Source organism: Eimeria acervulina, genomic scaffold (genome assembly GCF_000499425.1).
Source record: "Eimeria acervulina Houghton genomic scaffold, Eah_scaff140, whole genome shotgun sequence".
NCBI classification, from domain to species: domain Eukaryota; phylum Apicomplexa; class Conoidasida; order Eucoccidiorida; family Eimeriidae; genus Eimeria; species Eimeria acervulina.
In genome coordinates, this window is record NW_013550254.1 from 28,393 (window position 1) to 45,160 (window position 16,768).

The following is a 16,768-nucleotide window of genomic DNA, read 5'->3' on the forward strand; positions in this document are numbered from 1 at the left end:
GCCCAAGGGGCCCCCCGGCCCCCCCCCCCCAACCCAAGGGGTGCGGCTGCTGCTGCACGCAAAGCAAACGCCAATGGGTGGCACGGCCTTACAGTACCAACAACGCAAGCAACAAAACAACGGAAGCAGCAGTATATACAGCAGAAGCATACACAGCAGCAGCCGGTGCAGCACGCACAGCCGAAGTCGCTGCACCCACAGCAGCGGCGCTCGCTGTAGTGGCAGCAGCAGACGCTGCACGGCGACAGACGCTGCACAACAAGCAACAGCACTAGCAGCAGCAAAACACAACAGCAGAAACAGCAGCAAAGATGCATGACCGCAGCGGGCAAGCGTTTAGCTGGTGCTTACATCCCATAGGCGGAAGCTTGGGGGCCCAGCTGTGGCTGGTGCTGGGGCTGTTGCATTTTGGTGTCTTCGTCTTTGCTGCTGCTGCTGTTGCTGCTGCTGCTGTTGCTGCTGCTGCTGCTGGTGTCTCTGCTGTAGAAGGCGTTCGCGTTCTCGCTGCTGCTGCTGTTGTTGCTGTTGCTGCAGCAGCCGCTGTTGAATCCCCTGCAAGTCCGGCAGTACTGTGAAGGGCTGGGGGCCCCCCGCTGGATAAATAAGCCCAAAAGGCAGCCACGGCAGCAGCGGGTCCCACCTCATAAGAAGATCGTCAGCAAAGTAGTTGCGCTGCCACCAGCCGTGCATATCTTTGCTACTGAAGGGGCCTCGCTGTGTACCGCTAGGATCCTTGTAGTACCAAATGCTGCTGCTGCTGCTGTTGCTGCCGCTGCTGCTGCTACTGCTGCTCAGCGGCACGCCCGCATCCATCGCCATTCGCTGCAGCAGTTCTACTGGACGCCCCATTACCTCCTGCTGCCCCTGGGGGGCCCCCAACGGGAGGCCCCCCAACAGGCGGTGCATTTCTCGTTGCTGCTGTTGCTGCTCTTGCTGCTGCAAGGCAGCAGCAAACAGGTCTACGCGGCTACCCAAGGGCCCGGGAGCGACTGGCGGCCGCTGAGGGGCAAGGAAGGCTGGCTGCTGCTGCTGCTGCTGTTGCTGCTGCTGCAGCTGCTGCTGCTCTAGTAAGGCCTGCTGCTGCCGCAGCCGTGCCAAAGAATACGGGCCTTGCAGCGCCGCCTCTGCTTGTGGGTTGTCTGCATGCTGCTGCAGTAAGACCTCCAGGCCCCTGCAACTGCAAGCGTGCATCCGCCACCGGATGCTGCTGCTGCTGCTGCTGTTGCTGCGGTTGCTGCTGCTGCACTGAGCTGGCTGCCATGAACTGGGACAGAGCAGCAGCAGCAGCAGCTCGTGCAGGGGCGCTGCTACGCACCGAATGGACTTGTGCTGCTAACGCATGCAGCTGCTTTTCCGTCATTTCGCTGTTGAGCAGCCGCTGTAGGGATGTCAAATTGGCATCACCCACCAGCTCCCTCCTGCTGCTGTTGCTGCTGCTGCTTGATGCTGAAGAAACAGGACCCGGCGCTGCTGCTGCTGTTGCTCCTACGGCTGCTAGCGCGCGCTCCTGAAGAGGGTGAAGCTCCGCAGGCAGCTCCCCTCTTTCTAAAAGGGATTCCACGCGGGAAAAACTACATGGAGGCAGAGAGGCCCCTCGCTGCTGCTGTTGCTGCTGCTGCTGCTGCTGCTCCGGTGCGCCAGCAAACGAACTCTGCTCTGGGTCCGTCTCGAGACTGGGCCACGAGCGGGCCGAACCGTCTCCTAGCTGCTGCAGCAGCAGGAGTTGCTGCTGCTGCTGCTGCTGGGACTGCTGCTCCTGGTGCTGTTGCTCCTGGTGCTGTTGCTGCTGCTGCTGCGGCTGCTGCTGCGTCTGCTGCTGCCGGGGTTTGCGTTTAATGATCGGCTCTTCAGCCCAAAAGGCCGCAACAGAAGATAAATCTGACCGTTCGCGCTGCGTGAAGAAAGGGTCTAGTGGCTGCTGCTGCTGTTGTTGCTGCTGCTGCTGTTGCTGCTGTTGCCGCTGCTGCTGCTGCTGTTCTGCGTGCTGCAGCAGCAACTGGCGGGCGTCCGGCTGAGCCCAAAGCTCCTCGCGGCGAGGCAAGGGGGGAGCTGAGCCGCTGCCTGCAGCATTTGCTGCTGCTTCTGTTCCTCCTTGCATTAGCGAGGGTTTAACAGGAGAGGTCAGAACGGCGGACAGAGCAGCAAAGTCAATGGCAAACGGCTCCTGCTCCTGCTGCTGCTGCTGCTGCGGGGTAGGGAAGCCCCCAAGCTTCTCTACTGCATCAAAGCTACCAGCCTCAGCAGCAGGCGACGCCGCTGCTTCCGTGTCTCGGTGCAGATCCCTACAAGGTTCGCCCCCCACCACTCCGTCCCGTGCTGCTGCTGATGTTGCTGGTGCTGCTGCTGATGCTTCACTTGGGTGCGGCTGTGGTTGCTGCTGCTGCTGCAGTGGGTTGCGTTGCATTCCGATCCTCTGGAAAGCGCTATCATCTGCTTTCTGCGTCGCCGCTGCAGCGCTTCCTGTATCCGCAACAGCAGCAGCAGCAGCAGCAGCTGTTGCAGCGCCATCCTCTGCTGTCTCTCGCCTTGAAGAGGTTCTGCTGCTGCGTGCAGCAGCAACACCAGTACGACCCCACACCCCACAGCCAGGCGCAGGAAGCCCTTGGGGCTGCGTCAAGCCCTCTAAGTAAGCATCTCCGTCTCCCCTATGTCTCCCGGGGTGCTGCTGTCTGCTGCCGCAACTGCTGCTGCTGCTGCTGCTGGTGTCTCCGCCCTCGCCTGCAGCAGGGGCTCCCCATCCCTGGGGCCCCCGAGGGCCCCCTACTGGCCCCTGAGATGGTCGAGTTGTCGAAGCTTCAGCAGCAAAAACCCCCCCGTCAGGTTTTGGAAACCGACTGCTGAATTCAAGCCCGCGAGACGACGTGCTGCTGTCTCCATCCCCGCCTCCCCGCTGGTGCTGCTGCTGCTGCTGCTGCTGCAGCTGCTGCTGCTGCAGGCCCTGGCCCCAGACTCTCCGCCCGCCGTCTCCGCCGTACCCCAGCGGTTGCTGCTGCTGCTGTTGCTGCTGCAGGGGGGCCCCCAAGTGGGAGTCAGCAGAGTCCCCCAAAAGACGACGGCCGAAGGAAGAACGCTGCTGCTGCTGCTGTTGTTGCTGCTGCTGCAAGGGAGAAGGACCCTGCGAGGTGGCCCCCGCCGAGCCATCCGACTGCTCGCCAGCCTCTGCAGCAGCTTCTGCTGCAGCAGCAACAAGCACGGAAACGAGAAACATGAAGAATTAATAAATACAAAGGCACAACACACAAAGACAGACCTGCACGGACACCAACAAAGAAAAACAACGAAAAGACAGACAAAGGAAATGGATGGGGGCAACTAGCATACGAAGAAAGACAAGCACAAACAAACAAGAGAAACAAATAGAAGAAACAAATAAATAAACAAACATGCAAACAACAAAAGACGCATGCTCCTCCCCCACGTGTTCGCTACGGTGCGCTTGTTTATTTCATCGGCGTGCATTTGTCTTTGTTCCTGCATTATATACATTTACAATATACATATATAGTCTTATATACGTATACATCTATATAATATATATATTATATACAATATGCATGGAGCATATAGAACAAATGATAAAAAATACGCATATATATACATGTATATATATATATATATACATTAGGTATGTACATATGTATGTATACGGTATATGCTGCTTCGTCTCTGTCTGCATGCATTTTTATTTGTGTTTGTTTGTTTGTTTAGGTTTTGTTTCCCCAACAGATTCTGTCTCCGTGTTTGCGTGTCTACATGTCTATTCTTTCTGTTCTTTTCCTTCTTTGTAAATTCCTCCTCTTTTTTCGTTTGCTCTTCGTTTTTGTCTATTTGATACTACAAATGTAATTAATAAATCAATTAACTAAATAGTTGTATTTGCTTTAAATTGTTGAAATAAATCTATGAATATCAATATTTTTGGATGAAAAATACTTTTCTAGTAATTCGTTTTTGTTCCGCTTCCGTCTGTTATTTTCCTTTGTTGTCTATTCTTCTTTTTCCTTGTGTTCTTTTCATTTATCTTTATTCTTTCTGTATCTTTACTGTTAATTGCGCCTCTATTCTTCTTCTTTTCACTGTTCCTCTCTGTCTCCAATTATCTGCTATTTCTGTCTTTTTATTTGTGCTTTGTTTTCCCTCTCCCCTATTCCACTTTCTTTTTCTATTTTTCTACTTTTTCTCACTTTTCCTTCTCTCTGATGCACATCTTTCTGTCTCCTTTTCTGTCCGTTGTCTGTTGTTTTAGTCTAAACTACCTCCCTTATTTCAGGTGCCTCTTTAGTTGTCTCTTCTTCTGCTGTCTATTTCTCTAGTGTATATTCTTTAGGCTGTCACTCCTTCGGCTGCTCACCTGCTCCTAAGTGCTGTTGCACCCCTCGAACCATCCACGAACCCCGTTGCTGCTGCTGCTGCTGCTGCTGTTGTTGTTGTTGCTGCTCTGGGCGTCCGTAGGAGGCGGGCCGTTCACCAGCAGCAGTCGGTCCTTCCTGCAGCGGCAACAGCAGCAAAGCAAACGATTAATAAACATCAAAACAAAACAAACAAAAAGAGAGACGCAGGCCAAACAAGCAAGGGGAAAGCGAGAGAAGGGTCAAGCAGAAAAAGATGAGACAAATGCCAAACAATCAACAAAATCCGGCTGCTGCTGCTGCTGCTGCTGCGGCGGCGGCGGCAACTGCTGCTGCTGCTGTTGCTGCTACAGCTGCTGCTGCGGAGGCAGCGTTGGGGTGTGCATGCAGGTGCATGCAGCAATTTGGTCTGTTCTGCTTACTGGACGAGGTGCATGCGCGCCTGGCTGTTGCTGTTGCTGCTGTTGCTGCTGTTGCTGCTGTTGCTGCTGCTGCGGCAGCAGCTTCAGTGATTCTATAGAAGCAGCAAAAAAGGCAGTGGGGTGGTCGGGGCGGTGGAGGGCCCTCACGGCTCTCACGTCTGCTGCATCTGCTTCCCGCTGCAGCAGATGGACTGCGAGCAGCTGCTGAAGCGAATATACTGCACCTGTGCGTGGCGGAGGCGGCGGGGGCTCCTCCTCTTCATCTGCTGCTGCTGCTGCAGCTGGTCCTGGTCCTGCCGCTGCCGCTGCCGGCGTTTCTTGCTCTGGTGCTGCTGCTGCTCCAGCTGCTGCTGCAGCTGCTTCTTTAGAAGAGGGTGCAGGTGAGGAGACAGAAGGCCCTGAAGCTGCAGCCCCCATAGCAGGCGTGTCAGTGCGCGCCTTGGTGCTCTCGTCGCCCCTTGCTGCTGCTGCTGCTGCTGTTGCTGCTCCCCCACTTCCAGCTGCAGCCCCTACGCGTTTCAGTCCCCACAGCGTGAGCCGCCGCTGCTGTTGTTGCTGCGACGACTGCTGCTGCTGCTGCTGCTGCTGCTGCGGCTGCTGCTGCGACTGTTGCTGTCGCTGCGCGTCTTGCTGCTGCTGCTGCTGCTGCGTCAGATTTCGAGTAAAGAGCGAAGAAGCTGCTGCTGGGGTGTCATCTTTAGGAGGTGCAGAAGAAGGAGCAAAGAAACCCGCAGCAAGAGTGTGGGGTGTGGGGCCCCCAGTTGCCTGCAGAGACGAAGGGGAAGCCTTCCCTAACGGAAGCCGCTGCTGTTGCTGCTGCAAGCCCCTGACCCCAGCAGCTGCCACTGGGCTCCTGCCGCTGCCGCTGCTGCTGTCATCTGCTGCTGCTGCTGCTGTCGTCGCTGCAGGGATATCCCACCGCCTCCTTGTGGGGGCCGTGGCGGGGCTGCTGCTCTTGGCTGCTGATATATCTGCTGCCGAAGCAGCAACAACTTTTGCTGCCGCAGCAACAGGCGAGCTGCCGCCCCCGAGGCCTGCGAGGAGTCCCCCGGGGACTCCTATGCCGGTGCTGCTGTGCTGCTGCAGCGCAGCAGCAGCAGACCCTTCAGCAGCAGCAGCAGGAGCGCTTCGGCTTGAAGGGCCCTCTCGCAGCATCATAGAACCCAAAAGAGCATCTAAGGTCTTAGGGCGACTCGGCGACGCCCCAGATGAACCAGAGGGGCCCCCAGAGGGCCCCCCCATTGCTGCTGCTGCGGTGCTGCTGACGCCGGGGAGGCCCCGGGACAACGGCCCCGGTGCCCCCCCAAACCCTCTCCTATGAGAGGCAGCAGCACCCAGCGAACTACTGCTGCTACTGCTGCTGCTGCTGCTACCAGCAGCACCAGCCGCGGGGCGTGGACGCCCCACTCCTGCTGCTGGCCTGGGCTGGTACATGTTGGTGCTGTTCCAACAAGAGACCACCAGGCAGATGCTTCTGCGACGGAGGGGGCACTTGCTGCTGTTGCTGCTGCTGCTGTTGATGCTTCTGGTGCTGCCGTTGTCTCCCCCGTTGCTGTAGTGCTCTGGGGACCTGTGTCTCCGTGGCTGTTGAAGGGGGGTGTGGCGCGCTGCAACCAACAACGGCGTTCTACCGCTTGCTGCTGCCCGGCAAGGTCCTGCTGCTGCCAACACGAGCAGCAGCAGCAACAACAGCAACAGCAGCAGCAGCAACAGCAGGAGCGGCGCTAAAAGGACCCCCCACAGGCGCCCCTAAGAGGCAAGGCGAGTGCAGCAGCAGAAACAACAGCAGGGGAGTGTGCAACCAACAGGATGAGAAGATAGGAGGCGTATGGGAAGACGAAAATTTTGCTGCCGCAGCAGCAGCAGCAGCTGCTGCTGCTGCTGCAGGGCTGAGTATGTCTGCCAGGGGCCCAGCCCCGGCTTTGTTCAACCCGTGCAAGGGGAAGAGGCAGCAAAAACAAAAATGATTTGCTGCTGCTGCAGCAAGAGGCAGTCTGCGCTGAATACCCACACGCGGCAGAAGGAGCGGAGGAGCCCCAGGGGTTAAGGGGGGTCTTAGAGAAGCAATAAAGAGAGGGAGAAGAAGAAATTGATATCTACTTTATTCATTTATTCCTTTATAACGCCAAATACGCAAACACTGTTCCCCTTCACACTCTACCGCCCCTCGCAACCGACTCGTAGTAGCAGCAGCAGCGGCTGCTGCTGCTGCTAGCAGCAGCTGCTGCTGCTGATGCAGTAGCATCAGTTCTGGTGCTGCAGCTGCACGTGTCTGCTGCTGCCTCCTGACGCATTCTACCTTTTCACTCTACTTTAAAATATAAATAGAAACTTCCTTTGTTTTATTTTATGCTGCTACATTTAATCAACACATGCCTTCCATAGAATATAGGGCCCCCTTTATCGCCCTCTGCATGTATGTGTACGGAGTCTGCTCTGGAAGAGCTCTTGTTGCTCCTTTTAAACTTTTTTCGAATTCAATTTAATAATAAAAACATTCTTTCCCCCTAACAACAAACTCTTATTGAAACCTTCTTCAAACGTCTTGACTCTAAGCCTCAAAGCGCCACAACTTGTACGCCATCATAGAGCTGTATACAGCCTACATAGACAAATGTAGAAAGCTCGTAGATAAATTGCTTTTTAGTTTTATTGATGGTTGCTACTGACATGCAAAGAAACGTCTAGAGCTTAACAACTGCCTTAGAAGGAGGGGCTGCTCCTATGCTGAAGGAACCCTTGTTTGTGAATGCCTGCCTCTGACGTTGTCTTGCTGCAGCTGCAGCTGCAGCAGCTGCAGTAGCTGCAGCAGCAGCTGTAGCAGCTGCAGCATCAGCTGCTGCAGCAGTTGCAGGGAGAACAGTAACTGCTGCAACGCGCAGTACAAGGCAAATGAAGACAGCAAAGCCAGTCATTCAGTTGCGTAATAGAACCCTCATATAAATGAATAAGTTGTTGGGTTCTCTTGCAGCTTTAAAAACCTGCTGCGCTTATTAGGATCGAGGGTTTTGCTTACTGTCTTCTCAAAACATCTATTGGCCGGCATATACATATATACATATATATATATATGCATATATATATGTATATATATATATATATATACATATATATATGCGTATATATATATGTACATATATATATACATATATATATATATTTGTTTTTTCATCTATCTATTTGTATATTTATTATTGTTTTTTTGTGTGTGCGTGTATATGGAAGAAGGCGAACAACACCATAGGTGTTAGTAATTTATTCGTTTTGTTTAGGGTTTAGAACTAACGGCCTTAGGGACTTCAAGGGCTATGCAACATCTGCAATATCTCTTCTGTCTTCTATATTTCTTCTTAACAACTAGGAAAGAAGCAGCAGAGGGCCCTAGAGGGGTGCAGAAGAGGCAGAAGGAAAAAGTAAAGAACAGCAACAGCAACTGAGTTTCGTTCAAGTCTCCCTTACTACAAGCCAGCGATACTGCGTGCAAACGCATGCAAATTCCCTCCTAATGCATGCGTTAGCACAGCAGATAATTATTAATCACTTCCCTGCACCTCAGCTGTCAGCCTGCAAACAGACAGAAAAACATGCATGCAGCACCTCTAACAAAAGCGTTGTTAAATATAACGCATCCTCATGTGCCCGGGGCCCCAAGAGTTTGATAGAGAAGCAAATGCCCTGAAAAATAGAAAAGAGGAAAACTGACGGGTTTAAAACGAATCAGATGGTTCCTGCTGGTGATGCTTATTCTTGATGCTGCTGCTGGTGCAACCCAGCAGCAGCCGGATGGATTGCAGCAACTGCTACTGCTGCAGCTCGCTGTTAGCATCGTGGTGAAAAAGTGTTGCAAAGTGGAAGCAAAAAAGCACGGGGGAAGCGAGTGGCTATAGTCCTTGCGCCTCCTTCACCCTTTGAAGGCATCTTGCTGCCCTTACTGCAGCGGCAGCTCCTGCTGCAGCATCAAAAATCACGCAACTCAACACAAACTACTAAGCTGTACAGCAACGTTTCTGCTGTACCCCCAGTGCTACAGAGCCGTGTGCGTGCTACTGGAGTCTAGGGCTTATCCAAACATATGCTTCTTCGCCAGCTGACTGTACGATACCCTGCAACGTACTTTGATTGATTTACTCTGAGTGGAGAATATCTATGTTGTCCCTGCAGTGGCTGATGCAGCTGTGCATAGGGCTGCCTCACCCCCTAAACAGCCTTATATGCCTGAATAATTCTCTTTGAAACCCGGGAAAGAAAGGAAAGACTCGTTTTGCAGCAACTTAGTCTCATCTGTAAATTCTTTCAGCTTACTGCAGCTGCAGCTTTTAAGCCCAGTGAATGCATCTCAGGCCCACTCCTCGCTACAGCAAAGAGTTGGTCTTGGTGCTGCTGCAGCTGCAGTAGCTGTTGCAGCTGTTGCAGCCAGCACAGGCACTTCTGCTGCCGCTACAGATGCTGCTGATGCTGCTCTTTCCTCTGGGGTTTCAGCAGACCGCATATACTGCGAGAGAGCCAGCTATATTTACATCAGCTTGTTTCCCTATGTTAATTTCTAGACCCATTTTTCTCTGCCTATTGGCTTTTCCACTTCGTCTTTGATGGCATCCAAGGGTGTTTCCTTTTATTAGTAATAATGCTTTTGTTATTATTTGTCTTCTCGTGTTTACTTTTATTATCACTACTATTATTTACCTTTTCGTGTTCATTGAGCCGCCAAATAATCTCTGTTGCCTTAAGTAGCTCCTCCCTTTTGCCCAGTTTCGCCTTGACGTTTAAACAGCTTTTCCAGGCTAATTCCTCGTCTCACATAATGAACAAGACGATGGAAGCAAACAAAAGGAAGAACAACCAGCAATAAAGCAAGCAAAACAAACATACACAAACGGCAAGGTAACCAAGAGAAGCGGCGTGCAAAGGGCAAACAGACGAAAGAAATCAAATTTCATTTTCTATGCCATTTTTTCCCTTCCTCCGATATAGATAATAACCGCCCGGCAGTTTGCGAAGGCACGAAAAAACCAAAGGTGAATGTGACACAAAAGAAACAGTTCTCAATGAAGTGAAGAGGAGCAAACTACACCGAGTTGAGTCCAACGGACGCCAACTAAAACAGCTTTTCAAAACAGAATTGCCTCAGGGAAAGCACCACTTATGCGTAGGGCCGTAGAGACCCTTTGTCGAGGGAGATTCTCTCGATTGGACTTTACAGGAAATAAGTGCTAAACCATTATCTGGATTTTGTTCTGAGTCCCTTGAAACAATGTGACTAAGGCCGGCAGTAGGTAAGCGAGTGGTAGGAAGTGATAATGCTTGCTTTCACTGTCATGGGGTTTGTTAGCCGCCACTACAACTAGACAAGCACATCCATGCAGCCGTAAGGCAGGGTACATTTAAAAAAAAGTAGACTTTGTTGAACTTGTTTTTCAAGATAATATTCTTGCTGGAAGAGCAGTAAAGGAGCTTCGCTACGCGAAGACAGACGATGCTCAGCGCTTCGGTTCAGGGGTTGGGTGCATTACGCGGGAAAGAAACGCTTTTCAAAGCTTCTCTCCTTTATGTTTTATTTATTTGAAGCATGTAGGTGATACAATTCCTTTTTTTCAAATGGTTCATAAGCAGAAACCCCTTGAAACCCACCGGCACACCGGCGTTTCCTTCAGCTGATGTTCCATCTTCGACTGCGAACACTTTTCAAGCACATCCCCATGATGAATCTGCAATTATTTTTAAGAGTGTAAAATTTATGATATTTGAAATTCGTAAGTTCTTTTTCTCGCAGTTTCGGTGTTCGTTCCCGGAGGCCCCCACGACCCGTGCTGGAAGGTCACCCATAGTTTTGCCTCTTGAACGCGCAAATTAACTCCTTTTTCTCATGGCTTTTAATTTACAAGCAACAGTAGCGTTAATGTGTTCATTGAATGCGAGTTGCTTTCGCATTTAAGCCGCATTCCCCCCCGTTTCTCAGCTCAGCTTCTCCGCCGCATGCACGGCCGCAGACCCATTGTACAGAAGCCGGCAGCTAAACTGTGCGTTGTTTTCCCTGAGTTATGTAGGAAATAGTTGAAAAATTGTGTTTCATGCAGCTTTCTTCTTTCCGCCGTTGGATTTGCTTGTCCCTAGCTCCTATGAATACCGAGCACTCTTCTGCAATACGTTCTGTATACAAGAGTATCCTTCTCCGCCCAGGCTGCTTCAGTAATTTGCATTACTAAAGGAGGAACGAGGAGAGGCGTATTACTTGTGCTGCAGCACATAGAAAGTCAAACGTACAGACAGACAGAATTGAAATGAGTATATTTAACAGCATGCCCCCCTTTGCTTTCACAGCAACACGAAAAAGCTTTTTAGGAGATTTCTTGCCCTCCTAGTTTCTTCTGCTTTCTTCCCTATTACGCACCTCTTCAGTGCAGAGCAGTAGTGGGTGATCATTCCTTCTCTGTTGTTCAGAGACACAGTGTTGTTTTCTTCTTATCTCGCACCAATGGAGCCCAGACCTTTTGTTTTTTCGTTAGAAAGAAAACAAATTATGCCACCCGTGGGCCCTCCGCAGCCTTCTTCCCGCCGCAGCGCAAGAGCAGCAGCAGCAGCAGCAGGCACCATCAAGGGTATAATAGAAGGCAGCGACAGCCCCGTCTGCATGCATATACCGAACTGCTCCCCTAACAGGAAGTGCGCAGGCAATAAAAACCCTCCTAAACATCTGCAATCTGTCGAGATGTACAAAGTACTGCAGCCAGCATCGCAAGAAACTGCTGCTGCACCACCAGATATCTCTTCATTTGCTTCTCCTGGGGAGTCTTGCGCGGGGGACCCTCAACAACCAACTCTTGCACGCGCCACGCTTCCCAGTTGTAGTGAACATACACCTGCAGATAGTGCGACATTACGCGGCAGCCAACCGTACAAGGATCTGCCTGCTGCTCCTGCAGCAGCAGCAGCAACATCAGCAACTTGTATTACGACGTACCCCTGGATAGAGCCGCCCCCCAAACCTGCTGCCCCTCTGACTTACAGCAGACAGCAGTACCTGCAGAGCCAATATTCGAATATTTTTCAACCCGAGGGGCCCCCTGTGAGGCGCATGAAATATTTGCCGCTGCTGCTTTCGCATCTGTCTCCTGTTTTGTCTTTCTCAGTTGCAGTCTGTCCCCGCACACCTCTTTGTCGCTCTCTACTTGATTTCTTGTTCTTCTGTCTTTTCTCTCTACACCAAATTCCTTGTGTATCTGTTTCCGTCTTTGTCTCGCTCTGCTTAGTTCTTTGTCTCTCTGTCTCTATTTCTATAAGCTTAATTCTTTGTCTCTATTTCTCTCTTTCTTCCCTTAACTCTTTGTTTCCCAGTCTCTGTCTCTCCTTGTCTTTCTAATTGTTTGCTTCTCTGTCTCCCTTTCTGTCTCCCCGCCTGTGTCTCCGTCCTTCGCTGCGTCGGTGTCTGTCAATCTTTATTTCGCATTCTTGAACTCCCTAGTTAATACATAATGTATAATGAAGATGTGGGATTCAAGAAAATAGAAGAATAACCATATTAAAACACCCGGAGTGTACGTACACCACAGGATAAGCATACGCTGCTGACGTGCACTGACCCTCCAAAGCCAAGCGCAAGTTCCTGAAGCTAGCTAGCTAGCTTTCTAGCTACCTTTTTAGCTAGAAAGCTAGCTTGTTAGCTAGCCAGTCAGCTAGCTGGGCCCTTGTTTGGCCACGGCCGCAGCCTCTGGCCTCTCTGTAGCGGTTTAGGTGTACACACATCTTCACTCGGAGGTTTGCCTCGTGCAGTTGGGTGGACTCAGCCACAGAACTAGGTAGCTCTCTAGCTAGCTCTCTAGCTAGCTATCTAGCTAGCAATCCTTTTTGTCCATGTGATTATTTGTTTGCGTATGTCTGTGTATTTATGCTTGGTGCCGGTTGGTGTGGACTTGCGTTTTTAAAAATATTATTATTTTTCCTTCCCTTTTTCTTCTTCATAGAATTTGTGTTCGCTGTGCTGTGCCGCAGATTGAACCCCCCAGAGGCAAACGGCGCTTCCCGATGCCTTCTTCTCCTAACTTCATTGCATTCTGTCCCGCAGCAAATGCCTAGGGGGCCTTGAGGTGTACATGCACCTCATCATCGAGGGGCAACAAGCATACTTGACGTGTCCGTACACCTACCTGACCGGCAACGATCTGGGCAAGGCGGCAGCAGCATTGCATCTTACCAATCACAACCTCTTAAGAGGGTTTCTTGCTGCTATCAGCATCAGATGATTAGGAAGTTGCTGTTGGCTTTGCTGCTTCTACTGTTGCTTCCATTGCTGCCGGTGATGTTGTGTTTCCCGCTGCTGCTGTTGCTGTTCTTTTGGTGTTTCTTCTTTTTATGTGCATGCAAACACGCCCTTTAGAGGGATAACAGCGCTCTAATCTCTCTCTCTCTCTCTCTCTCTCTCTCTCTCTCTCTCTCTCTTTTGCAGTGTCCATACAGTCTACGGGAGACTAGCAGAAAAGTATTTAGGTCGGCATAAGACAGCTTTTTATCACTCATTCACTTACGAGTTTATCTCTTGCATATATTTCAAGACGGTATACAGATATGCGTGCATGCAGTTACACACGGCATACATGAGTGCATGCATGCACAACATTAATGCACACCTCTAGGTGTCTTATAATAAAATAAAACATGTAATTATATGCATGAAGTCAAACACAGCGGCGCCCCATGCCTGCCGGTGTTCTTCGCTGTATACACCCGAAAAAAGGCACAACACCTCAACCCAAGTGCAGCTGGCTGTTCACCTGGAGCTCCTTCTGCAGCAGCAACAGCAGAAACAGCAGCAATAACAGCAAAAGGGATAACAGAAGCATCAGCAATCCCAGTAGGAGTGCACTGCAGCCAGAACACAAGAGAAGCACGCCCTGACCGTTCGGTGTGCGTGACGCGAGGAAAACCCTCAACAAAAATTCTGCACGGAAAGGCAGCTGATATAACCCCAAAGCCTTAAAAGGAAGCAGAAACAGCAGCACCAGCTGCTGCAGCTGTTGCTGCTCTTTCTGTTATACGGCAATTGCGATTTCTGCTGGTCCAGGGGAGGCGTCGGCAGCAAAGGGTTCGTCGTCTGGCGAAAATTGCCACTAAAGAGTCTGGTTAGTTGTATTTATTTTCCGCATTTAAATATTTTAAAAAGGAATCCGGCGTTTGTCGTCGTTACTAAATGCACACACCCCTGAAACGCACGAAAAGGCTAAGAAGGGGGCCCCCCTGAGCAGGGAGGGCCCCAAGGGGTTGTAGCGATACGGTGCATCTGCTTGTTGTCGTTAATTTCCTATTGTTACTTGTGAAATAATATAAAGCGCGAAATCATTAGTCTTAGCGGATCCATCTGAATGTGCAGCTTTCAGATTCAGTTGTACGTACACCCCAAATTGTTTGCCGCGTCGTCGGGCAGCAGATCACCAGCGGTTTTTGACTTGAAATTTTCGAATTTTTATCAATATATTAGCTTTAATTTGTTTAAAAAATGTTAATTAAAGTGGAAACCTCCAACTTCCATCTTCCGGGGTCTCGAGACCCAACGAAGTGGAATGGTCCGTTCACCTTCGCGCTGCTTGCAGATCCGCAGGTTGGTCCCTCATTTATTGAGTTTTCCCTCTTCCTTTAACACTTTAGAGCAATACCTGTTTTTCTGTTTATAAAAAGAAGTCCGACGAGTCCTTTGTCGTAAAAACAAATCCAATGAGTTACTTCTTTCTGCTTCTTTCTCCCGTAACAAATGCACTAGCGGCGGAGGCACGACAGAATGTACGTACACTGCATTCTTCAGTGCATTGCATTTAAGAAGGAAGTCGATCGAAATGCTGCTGGTTCTGATTTGTTTGCCTTCTCCAGTTGGGGCTCTTCAAGAACAACCACTCATGGGAAGAAGAACTCCAGCAAGTTCAAGATTGCATTGCTGCATCAGCAGCCTTACAACCGCAGCCTGCCTTCATACTTGTATTGGGTGATCTAGTGCATGCACCTGTTCCTGCACACAACTCAGGACCCAATGCAGAAGCCATTCGCACCGTTCGTGTAAGCAAAATGGAGGATTACCTGCAGGATTACCTGCTGCTGCTGCAATCTGCTGCTACTGCTGGTGCTGCTGCAATCTGCTGCTGCTGCTGATGGTAATGCTAATGATGGCGTGACTGTTTCCCCTGCTAGCCATTGCTGCTACTCTGGATCTGCTGCTGCTGCTGCTGTTTTCGCTGCACCTGGGCTTCCCGACTGCTGCTGCTCCTGTTGCTGCTGCCGCTAATAGTTCTGCTGCACTAAGGTCCCTTTGTTGATCTTTTGCTTCTGCTGCTGCAGTTGCGTTTGCTAGTTTTTTATTGCACATAAAGCCACAAAATAAACTGAATTTGATGGGTTTGAGAAGAAGAGACGAAAGGCATAGTGTGCTGTTAAACAAAACAGCTTCAGAGTATATAATAAAATAAAAAGGACAACAGAGCTTTATTGCTGCAGGAGTCTGCATTTACTTTTGCTGCGTTTTACTCCTACTGTTGGTTATGTGCTGCTGCACGTCGGCTGAGACTACAACAAATTTGGGGTGTATGCACACCTGCAGACGCCGTGAACAAAGAAACTAAGTTAAGGGGCAGAAGAAGTGAAAGGTAGAATAGACAATAATAACAACAACGCTTCAAATGCTTGTTTTAATTTGGGGTGTATGTACACCTGCTGCAGGATCAACAGGCCAGGGACCTCCAGATGGTCTTAGACAAGCCCAGCGGAGATGTTCCTGTGGTAAGAAAAATAAGAAAATAATATCAGAAATTATAACAGTAATAATAATAATAGGAATAATAATGTTGTAGTAGTAACAATGTGATAATCATGATGCAGCAATGAAGCAACAGCGATATTTTTAATATTATGCAGGCAGAATTTGTAGGGAGAAAAGTGATAATAATGATGCCCCCAGCAATTATTAATCATATAAATTATAATGATGCCGTTGCTGTTGCACTGGTTTGCTTCTGCATGCGTTTGCTGCTACATGCAACTATTTGCTTCTGCATGCATTTGTTTGCTGCTGCATGGAAATGCTTGCTTTTTTTCGTTCGCTGCTGCATGCAACTATTTGCTGCTACATGCAACCATGTGCTGCGGCATGAATCTATTTGCTTCTGCATGCATCTATTTGCTGCTGCATGCAAATTCTTTTCAGTTGGTAATTGCTGGTAATCATGATGTAGGGCATCAGCCGACGTCCGCTGCAATTGAAGACTACGAAAAAATTTGGGGTGCGTCTTCAGGCACAATAATAAATATAAATAAAAATAAGAGATAATTATAATAATAATTAAGGTGAATAACACCAAATAATAATAACAATTTATGATCAAAATAATTAAAATGAAAACAAATAAGAATATTTTTACTTGGTGATCTTTTAGCGATGAACTTATTTAATATTAGTGCAAATGGGTTGCTGTCGAACTTTGTTGCGTAATATTATTTTTGTTGTTATTATTATTCCATTTATTTGTTTTCACTTTAATTAACATTATTGTTAATTGTTATTATTTGTACGATTATACTACTGCGGTTTTTAGTATGACTCTTCTGGGATAGAGTTTTATCTTGTTAAATTAAGATTGTTTTTCTTGTTCTCTGTAGTTTCCTTTTCTCGCTTTTTTTTTGCTTGCATTTGTCCAACTATTTTTATTTTTTATTTTGTTTTTTTGTTTAAACAGGCAAAGCAAACTTCAGCTTTTGGTTTGGAGGTATAAAATTCGTCGTTGCAAATTCTTCGCTCTTCTATGATGATGCCGCCTCCCCAGAAGCAGCAGAGGTAACCCTAAACCATAAACCCTAAACCCTAATTTATTCAAAGCCCTAATCCAGACAAATATGAATATTCTAAACCCTAGACACAACCACTAATCCTTTAGGGCGCACCCCTCTCGTTGCACGTGCAAACATTTCGCAAAAAAAGCCTGCAACGATATTAATACAACACTGCCCCCCGGCCTAACCAAGCTG

At 49.3% G+C, this 16,768-nt stretch overlaps 2 protein-coding genes across 2 annotated transcripts in view; one reads left to right on the top strand and one right to left on the bottom strand.

Annotated features, from left to right (window-relative positions):
* The window catches only part of EAH_00020370 (grb10 interacting GYF protein, putative), a gene marked incomplete at both ends in the record, with an annotated part of 11,561 nt that extends 5,356 nt beyond the window's left edge, over positions 1 to 6,205 (bottom strand). Inside the window, 4 exons of the mRNA XM_013397178.1 lie at positions 352 to 1,254; positions 1,316 to 3,174; positions 4,352 to 4,487; positions 4,772 to 6,205. Of these exons, the coding sequence (XP_013252632.1) occupies positions 352 to 1,254; positions 1,316 to 3,174; positions 4,352 to 4,487; positions 4,772 to 6,205 (4,332 nt within the window). The remainder of the gene's footprint in view (positions 1 to 351; positions 1,255 to 1,315; positions 3,175 to 4,351; positions 4,488 to 4,771) is intronic.
* Positions 6,206 to 14,258: 8,053 nt separating this feature from the next.
* EAH_00020380 (serine/threonine protein phosphatase, putative) lies at positions 14,259 to 16,047 on the top strand (the record flags this gene model as incomplete). The annotated part of the gene is made up of 4 exons (XM_013397179.1): positions 14,259 to 14,360; positions 14,627 to 14,809; positions 15,467 to 15,526; positions 16,039 to 16,047. The coding sequence occupies 4 exons, from the start codon at positions 14,259 to 14,261 to the stop codon at positions 16,045 to 16,047; spliced, it is 354 nt and encodes a 117-aa protein (XP_013252633.1).
* Positions 16,048 to 16,768: the final 721 nt, after the last annotated feature.